Genomic DNA, 11,838 nt, shown 5'->3' with positions numbered 1-11,838 from the left:
AAAAAAAAAAAAAAAAAAAAAAATATATATATATATATATATATATATTTTTTTTTTAAATTGTTATGGGTTCTTAAGAGGAAACATAAATGCTCAAGATGAATCAGAAATCAAATTTCTATTGAATATTGCTGCAAGCGTTGTTCAGTAACCTATTTGTTTATTATAAATATAAACATTATTGAAAATGTTTTCCTACCTTGAAGATCCACAGGAAATTCTTGTTTCTGTGAGTCTGGACATCTGGATCTAATGTCTCATACTGAAGCCTATTAGTGAATAAAATAAAAAACTGGATTTTCAGGGAAAATATTAAAGAAACGGTTTGCAATTTTTTTTAAAAACAAAGACAAATAGAAAGCTATATCTGTTTAAGTTCCCACTGTTAAAGTACAGGACCTATTTAAGTATAAATTAAGGTAAATATTAGGTGTATCATTGTAATATTTTCTGTCCTATAAGCAAATAAAACAGGGGCTGGTGAATAATAATATATTCTACATTGACAATAGGTATTTTCATACACTGTCCAGCAGTTATGTTAGTGCACCAAAATTAATGGAGATTAGGGCTGTCAAAAAAAAAAATCGAATTTCGAATATTCGTCGAATTTAAAATAAAAATCCACATTCGAATGCAAAAAGGCAGCCTTCTCAGCGGCGCACGAGATGCGATGATGATGTAGTGTCGTTGTATTATAATGTTTTTGTTAACCTATCCAGTTGAAGCCACTAGATGCGGAGCTGCTGCGTTGTTCATTAAAAATATAGCGGAAAAAGAGAACATCAATGCGGAGAAGATCTTGTTTACATCAAAACCGAACCAAGCCGTTCACACAGAACACATATTTAACGCATTTTCTAGACGGACATCTATTACTGTGGCTCTCGAGTCTCGCACAAAAGAGCCGCGTGTTTAGAAAGGCATGTAAAATTAATGCAAGTTAAAATTTGAAAAAAAACATACATCGAGACTTTATAGCGGGGTTTTCCCCATCCCACAGAATCTCATGTTTTTAAATGAAAAAATGTACTCTGTGTGATTGGCTTTCCGCCCTTTGTATTAAACAATGCATACATACATGATGCTGTTTTGTTTATAGTTGTTTAAGCAATTTAATTATAATTGGTTTATAAACATTATTTTAAACATTATGCACTTTTTTCCCGCATAGTCATGTTATCTTATGCTTTGAATGATGCGCCCTCTTGTGGCCTCAGGAGAGAAGCCAAAAGCTTTTCTTCACCCTAATTGAAATTATGCATTTTAAATTCGAATATAATTCGAATTTTGATAATATTTAAGAACAAAATTCGAATTTAGTTTTTCAGCCACTTTGACAGCCCTAATGGAGATTGCAAAATACCACAGTTCACATCAAATCATTATAATCTTCTCTGTTTCTAATCTTCTTTGCTGATGTTCTTAGTATCTTAATGAAAACTCTGATAAATAATTCAACAGTATAGTTTCATGATAAATACTGATTTAAATATTTTCAACGAACAGTCTATGTGCAACCAACAATAAGAATCGGCACACTGCCACCGCTGCTCCCAAAGATCAATTTATTTGAATATATTGAATCTAAGAATAAATTGATCTTTGGGAGCAGCAGTGGATTCTTGTTTACTTATAGTGAAGCGATTCATTTGATCGTGCGCCTGCCAAAAGTTTTTGTATGTGCGCATATTATATGCCTTTTTTCAACCAACAATAAGAAACCCATGAAGTACCTTTTGGTAGATGTTTTTTTCTCACTTAAGTCCGGTGGCACACCTCCCTTTGAACGGTCACTCTTCACAGACACAGAGCTGAGCACATGTGAGCCTGATCTTACACTAAAGACACAAAGAACAGAGGAAAAAATAAACAATATTACAGGGGGTACTTCAGTCCAATTTATGAATTTTTAATGTTGTAAATTGTAATTAATATGCAATTATAGCCATGCATTTGTTCTACTATAGTTATACAAGTTTGGTTGAATGATCTATTGTATTTTTCATGGTGAATTTATGCTTTTTAATCACTGCCTGTATAAATGTATTATTGGAAAAAACTCCAGACCAGAGTTCAGTAAAGGTTACCAGACATTGTGTTCAGTGATTTATTTATTTTTTATTTTTTTTAATTCAGTCAGCATCGATCACAAAAACCACAGTGGCAAAATTAGCTAACATAATGCTATAATGTAATACCTTTTGGTAGATGAGTTTTTTTTCTCACTGAAGTCTGGTGGCACACCTCCTTTTGAATGGTCACTCTTCACAGACACAGAGCTGGACACATGTGATCCTGATCTTACACTAATGACAGAAAGAACAGAGAGAAACACATAATAGGAGATACTTCAGTCTCATTTGAAGAGATTTTTTTGTGCCAAATGGGAGTTTGTTTAGTTCGGTTTAACACAACTAATTCACTAACTCATCAGGCCTAATATAAAGGAATCACAGGTAAACTACCAGTCAAGTAAAGTACTGGTTTCTCATGCTGCACAATTTCCACTTCACTGAAAAACACAACTGGCTCTAAAACTGTGTTATAGTGCAACCATATTAAATCTCATGAGTAAACAAACTCTGTTTAACCCATTGACCAGATGAGAAAATACTAAAGCAAAAATATCATCTTGTTTCTATAGCAATGAATATACTGAACAATGAACTGCATACTGTGAATAAGTCTGAGAAAGAGACAAAAATCTAAATTTCCCTTTTAAAGAATCCACTGATTTACACTGTAAAGCCGAGTTTGATGTGTATTTGTATTCATTTGAAGTAATTCTAGTTTGCCCATTATTTACATTTAATACCCACTAAACATGCAACCCCCGAAAGTGTAATGCAAACAACTTTATATGATAAATAAAACATATTACAGTTAAACCCCACAGAGAGACCAATATGCTCAGAGAAGACCAAAAGTCAAATCTGAAGTTCGATCAGTTGACAGAGTCAGTCACCTCTCAGATAAATACAGACAATGCTTGTAACATAAATGCCAGAACAGATAGAATGGTTCTAAGAATACTATATCACTTATTGATTATTAAATAAAAGAGGCGGGAATTAGAAATCCACCCCTTTCAGCAGTAATAACAGATATTAGACCAGTTTCAAGTTGTTTTGAACCTAGAACGATCTAAAAGCAGTAATAGGAAGTTCTAAACTGAAGTTTTGCACAGCATTTGACATGACAGCATGTAATGTCCATTGTTGATGGGATTTTATTCTTTACAGACAGTGTTTAAAATGATTATGTAAACACAGACTCAGTCTTACCTCTGTTTCTCCGAGAGACTGATCTCAGCTGGAGAGTCCTTTCCTCTCTCCTCTGACATACTGCAGCTGAACAGACTGGTTTGTGAAAATCAGATGCTCATCATGACCTGGAAATGACAGTATTTTACTGAAATAACATGGCCATTCAGATGGATGAATGTTGAGTTAATAAATAAACAATATATTTTTAAAAAAATGGGCTACAAAAAATATTTTAACCATCTTGATTCAGATCACTCCACACAATATGGATCTAAATATCTATTACTATGCAAGTAATAAGCATTATGTGGTAACACTTCACAATAAGGTTCCACTTTTTAACATTAGTTAACGTGAACTAACAATGAAATATACTTGTAAAGCTTTTATTAATCCTAGTTAATATTAATATCAACATTTACTAATGCATTATTAAAATCCAAAGTTGTACATAAGAATATTAATTAATAGACCTGAGCTAACATGAACTAACAATGAACAGTTGTATTTTTATTAGTTGTATTATCGTTAACAAAGATTAATAAATACTGTAAGAAATGTTTTACTCATTATTAATGCTAATTAATGCATTACTTAATGTTAACTAACGGACCTTATTTTGAAGTGCTACTCATGTTTACACAGTGATTGATGACACTGATGGTAAAACAATGAATGCTTTGCTTTCTATTTCTTATTATGTTTTTATGCAATGATATGCTATGAAAACCAAAATATTGAAATGTGTTTTAGGTATATTCTTTAACATTAATGTAAATGGTTTTAAGGAACATCGGTGTGTTGGAGTTGATCTACCTGTGTGAATTCACATAACCCAGTGTTGTGTAATATTCAGTTCCTGTAAAAAACTGTTCCAGTTGCTGGAGCATACATGAATATTCATTATAGTTCCCCTGTTGTGGGCGGGTCTTTAAGACAACACACAAACGAATGGAACTGAACATATTAGCGCAACACTCATCAAATCGCAACTTGTTTAATGGATTATTTCTAAAAGGTAATGAAGTTTCAATGTTAAGCAATAGCTGCAACAGTTTCAAAACCATGCAGAGTTCGTGGAATATGATAAATCATCTGAGCTGTTTTGTCTGTTTAATCACAGGTACACAGCAGAGCAAACAATGAGTGAATAACCTATGCTAGCCAAGGCTAATACAATTTTTAACCATATATGTACATGATGATGAACAGTGTTGGGGTAACGCATTACAAGTAACGCGAATTACGTAATCAGATTACTTTTTTCAAGTAACTAGTAAAGTAACGCATTACTTTTTAATTGACAAGAAAATATCGGAGTTACTTTTTCAAATAAGTAACGCCAGTTTTTTTCCCCCATTTATTAATTTAAAGCTCTCCTGTGCCCATGTTGAGAGAAATCAGGAGTAAGATATTACTTAAGTTCTAGAATAAATGTGAACATGCATTAATTCATCTCACTCACAAAAAAAAACAGATTTAGTTTTCCTTAAAATTAATAAAAACAGTTAAAAGCAACTCAGAATATGACTCAAAGCTGCAATAATTAAATATGTTAAATAATACAAATATCCTTTATGTATTTAAGCCCATTTTATTAACCAATTTGCTGCTGACCTCCGATGATCCAATTCAACTATACTAATAAGCAAAAATTACACAAGATAAACTAACATTTCTTCTTCTTTTTTATTGCTGAAGAGTGTTGAACTTTCTTCTTCAGCGTTCTACTGTACAGACGTGAATTTACTTTTCCTTCAGCCTGAGGCTTTTGGTGTGAAAGGGCTTTTACATTTGCCAAAAATATAACTTTTTATATTAAAAGCAAACAAGCAAGCCCTGCCAAGATTTAAAAAGTTACACAAAAGTAACGTATCGCATTACTTTCAATAAAGAGTAACTAAGTAACGTAATTAGTTACTTTTTTAGGAAGTAACGCAATATTGTAATGCATTACTTTTAAAAGTAACTTTCCCCAACACTGATGATGAATATATGTAGAAACATCACAAAAGCAAAACTAAGCCATATTATGACATTGGCCTTGACGTATGATTTCGTATCCCAATTTAAAAATACAATTTTGAGGATGTTAATAATGTTTGAGGACTGTGCACTAATATTGTCTGCACTAATATTTTTAGATCTATTCGTTTGTATGTTGTCTCAAGAACATGCCCATAATAGGGGAACAATAATGAATATTCATATATACTTCAATAATAATAATTCGGTTGAGCCATTTTTATTATCATTTTTATTATAAACATTCAAGGGAGCTGCTAGTTGGAATTAGATAGGCAGAACTATTGCCGCGAAGAACGTAACATAAAAAACAAATAAACACAATTTTTATGTCAAGCTCTCAAAGGCCCAGCTGTAGCACTGCCCCTGCTAGAAATGTCTGGCTTAAGAATACTTTCGATTTTATGATACTATACATTTAGAGATATAGCTGCAGCTAAACAGCCAGTGCAAACATCAGCACTGCTTTGTGAAGAGTGTCAGCTGTTCAGCTTGACCTGAAGATAACGATGTTACTGAGATGAATAACATGGCATTTCAGAGGGACGAATGAAAAAGAAAAAGATTATTATAGATCATTTCACAAAACACATGGCCTAAATGTGCTATGCAGGAAATAAACACTTTTTTGCTACTGACATTGATAACCAACAATACTTTACTTTCTGTATTGGAGTCTTCACTCAACTTTTTCCTATCTTGTTGTATCATAGTGCTTTTGAAATAAGAGTAATTTATTATTTGTACTAAACGTAATATGATATGCTACTTGAAGCAAAACATTTGTTTTGTTATATTATTCTTTAAAATAAAACCGAATTACATGAAAGTATTATGTTGGAGTTTAGCTACCTAAGTTAACTAGAAATGTCGGATTTCGTCGAAATCTTATAACTTTCTGTGACTGTATCTACTTTCGATTTCGTTACATTTAGTAATGCGAGTTATCTAAATGATAAAAGCAGACTAAATGAACGAAGTGTGGGAAAAATCCTTCAGAAAAATTATTATTCAATTTTAATAAGCTTCATGCTTTAACATGCGTGCTGGTCAAACAGTTTGCGTAATTTGCAGCTTCTTCTTGTTCGTCGGTTATAGGCTAACAGTTAGGCCTGGAACTGGCATACAACTTCGCAATTTAATAGATTTAAACACTCCAAATAGGCCTAATTGTAACAAGGGAAGTATTCAAGCTTACGTGCAGTAGTACAGACGGTCTTGTGTACAGGGAACAGAATCCAGATATCTTTGAAAACTAAGAAGACACACTTTCCAATGTTTTTCGGTCCTTCACACTTGTTGTTTGTCATGTGGTGATTCCAAAGCAAAGTCCAAGCCAGTAAAATAGATTCATTATTAACTCGGACTGGTCACGATTAACAGCGTTCACTGTACGCTCTGATGTTCGCTTTCATTTGCCAAATAACTGTACATGTTCACTGAGGCGGAGTGAGCGATGCTGAGCGCGGTTATCAATACATTCTTGTGATCTGTCGTCGGTATAGGAAGATGGATTGTGGTTCGTAAATGTTATTTTTGTTAGAGCCTGTAAAATGTTTTCTGGGACCTGGTATGAATCAAAGCCAACCAACGTTTTTTTCTTAGTATAGTTTTGTTTTTGTACTATTACTTTCACTTTCGTCTTCTTCGGTGGGTTTAAATGGTAGAGCAGCTGAACTGTTCATACCGCCATCTGCTGGACTGGAGTGTGGAGAGTATAAATACATACAGTATAATTTAAACGGTCAACATGGCATTTATTTTTGTCCGTTTCTGGATCATTTTTAAAATATACATATTGTAAATGCCTGACATCCTGAGGTTCTTTCTTACTGCATGTTTAATCCTTTGTTTCATATTGACATATAACTCTTGCCAAATTCTAAAAAAAATATTTAATAAAAATACCATTAAATATTTTAAAGCAGCCTATTTAAGAGTTCCTTTCCTCACAAAGCAAAAAACAAACAACCAAACAAACCCCACTTCAAAACCTTGAATGAAATACATCCTTCTAATCATTAATTTTGATGTACTGTACCTTGCCATTTCTGTAATTTCTCTTCTCAAGATACAGAACATTTAGTTTTTTCTCATAGTATATCCAAAGTTTTGTTTTATGTGATTAATAACTTTATAATACTGGCAAAATATTTACACACATATGTAGATTCATTATATACCTCCTCTATTCATTATATTCAGAAATTAATTAAAATATTTCTCAGAAGCCCTTCAAAGTGTTTGATCTCCTTGTAACATAATTTACTGCAGAAATGACCACCTAGATCAAAGTGTATCCATGTCTAAGTTTGCAGAAAACATTTCTTTGATCACATCATTTGGAATTGTTGCTTCACATTTAACCTAAATGATTTTCATATATTGTGCATAATATAAGTAAGAGCAGGTTGGGAGTATATAATGGATGTCAGAGAGGATCAAAAGCAGAAATGTTTTAGTTATCTAGTTTTAAATAAACATGCACAACACCAGAGGGCTAATGAGTCGCTGGGACACGGGTTCAAATCCGGCCTGAATTAAGTGCCAATATCATCCTTTCTTTCCGGTCTGCTCTCCACTTTCCTGTCAAATAAAGACAGCAACGCCAAAAATTCAGTTGCTAGTTTAATATTTTTGAATAAAACATGCTATTGCACAGAGGTCAAGATGTGTTTTTTATTATTCAAAAACCTACTGACCTTCACTGTCACAGTGTGTTCCACAGGATCCTCTCTGATGTAATTTCCTCTAGTTGTTGTTTTTCATCATATGAGAACGGAAAGGCTTCCTGCGTGATAGTAACACTGACTCTGGATGACAACAGTGTTAATTATGTTAATGATTGTATGAAATAACTGCCAGTGAGATGAGAATGGGTTTATAACATTTGTCTTTATGTATTAGTCAGACCTGCATGGCCACTCATTCATATGTCATTTCTACAGGAAACTCTACAGCTTTAAACAGAAGAACCTCTACATCTGCCAGAAGATTAGTTAGTCTGCACTGATGAAAGAGGAGAGACTCCATCAACACCTCTTACGTCAGTCAAAGCTTTATTATCTTGTGTTCAGAGTATAATGAACCAAACACAATCAAACTCTTACTTAGAAGTTTCTTCACAGAACTAAAACAATATATTTGTGCCGACAAAAAACTGGCTTAATACAAATTAAAATAATGCATATATATATATATATATAAATGTAAGAGATTATATGTAAACATGTACAGAAATATAAAAATAAAAATTAATTTATGGCAAAAATAAATATAAAATTGACATTGATAGTACCGATTTGAATCTTTAAACATTTAGACTTACTCTTTCCTTTATTTCACCTGTAAATAAAACCACAAAATATCATTTATCACATGTAAATACAAAACCAACAATAAACATTCAACATTACTCATGAACTTGTATGTTTCTATTAATGCTGCATTATTAAATCTGAAAGTCTGAGCCTCTTCCAGCTGTATGCTTTAGTTATCATTATTGAAAAGCAATACATACAGTAATAAACTTTAGTTTTGTTAAAGCAGTGCTGTTTGAAGCTGTTTAAATCGGTTATCAAATAAATATATCTGTTTATAAACACTGAATTCATAACAGCTGTAGGTTTTGAAATGCTTGCTTCTCACCAAAAATATCCCTTCTGCTGTCCAAAGATTTAAAACAGGTAAGGGGTAGGATTTTTTATTTTATTTATGCTGATACTCTCAGTTCATATTTGAATATATAATGAACATTTAAATTTTTGATTATAGAAATCACATCAAACATATGAATTTATTACAGTACTAGTGAGGCTTGTCTGAGGATTCCTCATCTGATGGTGACTTTTCCTTTTCTGTTGATTTCACAGGTTCCTGAGCTTTTGACCAGTGTGTTAACAATCCACCAATGAAGTTCACTCTCCAGCTGAACCAGTCTTTCTCCAGGCTGCAAGGAGGAAGCAAAAACAGTGTTGAGTGGAGAAGTTGCAAATTATTTACTGTATTTCAATTACTTTGAGTACAGAGTATAACAGACTTTTAACAGACTTGAGTACAGAGTATAACAAACTGATTTTACATTGCTTGCCGCACATTTTTATAGATCAATATTGGTAACACTTTATTTTAAGGACCAATTCTCACTATTAACTTGCTTATTGGCATGCGTATCCTTAGCATATTAATCAGTGGAGTCAGCATATTAGCTGTTTATTAGTACTTATAAAGCACATATTAATGTCTTATTCTGCTTGACCATATTCTAGATCCCTTAACCCTACCATATATTAAACTTAACAACTACCTTACTAACTACTAATAAGCAGCAAATGAGGAGTTTATTGAAGCAAAAGTCATAGTTAATAGTTATTTGATAGTGAGAATTGATCCCCAAAATAAAGATTGACTACAATAGTTGTGTTTTAAATATAATACATTCAAAATGCTAATCTGAGTTAGTCTGACTACAACAAAGAGATGTTTACTCACCTCAGTTCACAGTTTGAGTCTCGTAGCACGTCACTGAGCTGCTTCTCTGAGTCTCCAATCATTCTGTAATTCAAATCAAGCTCTTTTAGAAAATGTAGTGCTTTTGTGTTTGTCAAAGACTGAGTTAAAGAAGAAACATCTGTAATGCCACAGTCATGCAAGTCTAGAAGGAGACCAAGAGAACAGACAGTTTATGATATTTTTAGTGCACAGTCACATTAGCCTTTTCTCAGCAAAATTTTGCAGGCAATATCACAGTCATCTCAATGTGAATCCATGTAATGAGGAATTCCATCTGATGGACTTCAGTTGCAGAGAAATTCCACTACATGAATTTTGCATCTAGTTCAAGTGAATTTGACTGAGAAATTCACAGCATTGGTCAAAATAAGATGTTTGATTTGACAGTGAAGTGTGGGCAGAGCCTCGTCAAAGCTACACTAATTATTCACAAGGAATGAGGCAATCTTTCAAGTGGTGTCTACTTCATACCAGCATTGTTCAAGAATATAAAGTGCTGCAGTATAAAGAGACTGTCTGAAAAAATGTTTTCACACACGCTTCACGTCCAGTCCTGACTTTTATATGCCTGCAGAAATTTGCCTTTCAAAGGTAACTGTAACTGCACCTTACCAGCCAGTGGGAATTTTAACAAGACAATTCATAAATAGACCCACATATTTTAAATGTATAATGCCATGCTCTACATTGCCAAAAGGTTTAAAATAAAAACTGAATACAGAGCAGTTTTAAAAAACATTATTATAGATAATAAAGAAAAATAAAAGCACATATGAAGTGTTGGAGGCAGAAGTTTCTGCAGAAACACATTTACTCCTTTGCAACTTAATTATTTTTTGTAAATGTTATACTGTTACACTGTATACAGTTACTGTTTTCATCACAAATATAATTTCTTGCACAAATAAAAAAAAAAACATTCAACAACTAATATTTAATCAAAATGCACATTTTTGTCTCTTTTTGGGCTCCTTGCTTTGCTTACGATCTGTCTGGTCTAAGGCACGTGTTTTTGGCCAATTGGTCATGAAGCTGTCCTGCTGCGGTTCGCACTGTGGTCTCTGCCATTTACAATGTACTTACACATGTACACTTTACAGTAGCAACCATGTAACTGTAAAGTAAAACTCACTAATTTGCAAGTGCAACCTTTTTTTTGTGCCTTTTTGTGCTTATTACACAGGACAGTGTAATGATTGGTGGGGAATGTGATCGGCAAAGGACCTTAAGCCAGGAATCGAACACGGGTCGCCAGAGACACAGTTGCACTATATGTCAGTATATACCATATACCACTATACCACTAGACTATCGGTACCGACAGGTTCTATTGCTGTTTAGTTATATTGGTTCAGCCCAAATAAAAAAACAAAAAATGAATATGAAATAAATAATGCATGTTGCATGATTTAAATATAAGTATTCATTTATCAGAAGTCACAGTTAACTGCTCAACAAGCTTCATTAATCATCCTTCACTTATTGCTAGATGTGTTGAAAACAATAAAATCTTGACCTTCTGGTCATTTTTTCTTTTTTAAATTTTTACTAAAGAATACATTTGCTTCCTCATTTGCTTCCTGTATACTCTATTCAAACCTAAAATGTAATTGAATTACAGTGAGTAGTCAAATGCAGTCATTGGCTGGAAACCCAGCTGCCAGTGTAGGCTACTATGTTTTCCTTCTCTATCCCAGTGGCTGGGTTTCAGAAAACCCTAGTGTATGGCAGTACGGTGAAATCACGTTCTGGGGGGTGAATTTATGATTATGATACTGAAGTTAAAATAATATGATAATAATTAAAAGTTTATATAAAGCAGTATAATGGGCTGTTTTTGTACAGGTAAAATAACTGGAAACGAAAGACACCAGAAGCCAAACACATTCAAGTTACAAATAGTCGCACCCGCTTTCTTGTGAAAACTAAGCTGGATATAAATAATATCCATTATTTTTTTTACAGCACATTGTTGGTTACTGTAATTTTCTACAGTACATAATTGCTTGTTGTGTTTTCTACAATACATTGG

General features: G+C 33.1%; 1 protein-coding gene across 1 annotated transcript in view; it reads right to left on the bottom strand.

Moving 5' to 3' along the window:
* LOC107566706 (uncharacterized) overlaps positions 1 to 6,523 on the bottom strand; it is a 101,602-nt gene extending 95,079 nt beyond the window's left edge. The window contains 5 exon segments of the mRNA XM_016252235.1: positions 200 to 269; positions 1,737 to 1,841; positions 2,202 to 2,309; positions 3,288 to 3,394; positions 6,493 to 6,523. Coding sequence (XP_016107721.1) covers positions 200 to 269; positions 1,737 to 1,841; positions 2,202 to 2,309; positions 3,288 to 3,346 — 342 coding nt within the window. The 5' untranslated portion in view covers positions 3,347 to 3,394; positions 6,493 to 6,523.
* Positions 6,524 to 11,838: the final 5,315 nt, after the last annotated feature.

This window comes from Sinocyclocheilus grahami, unplaced genomic scaffold (assembly GCF_001515645.1).
Source record: "Sinocyclocheilus grahami isolate Dianchi unplaced genomic scaffold, SAMN03320097.WGS_v1.1 scaffold1094.1, whole genome shotgun sequence".
NCBI classification, from domain to species: Eukaryota; Metazoa; Chordata; class Actinopteri; order Cypriniformes; family Cyprinidae; genus Sinocyclocheilus; species Sinocyclocheilus grahami.
The sequence above is the reverse complement of the archived record's forward strand: the minus strand, read 5'-3'. Positions and strand labels throughout refer to the sequence as shown.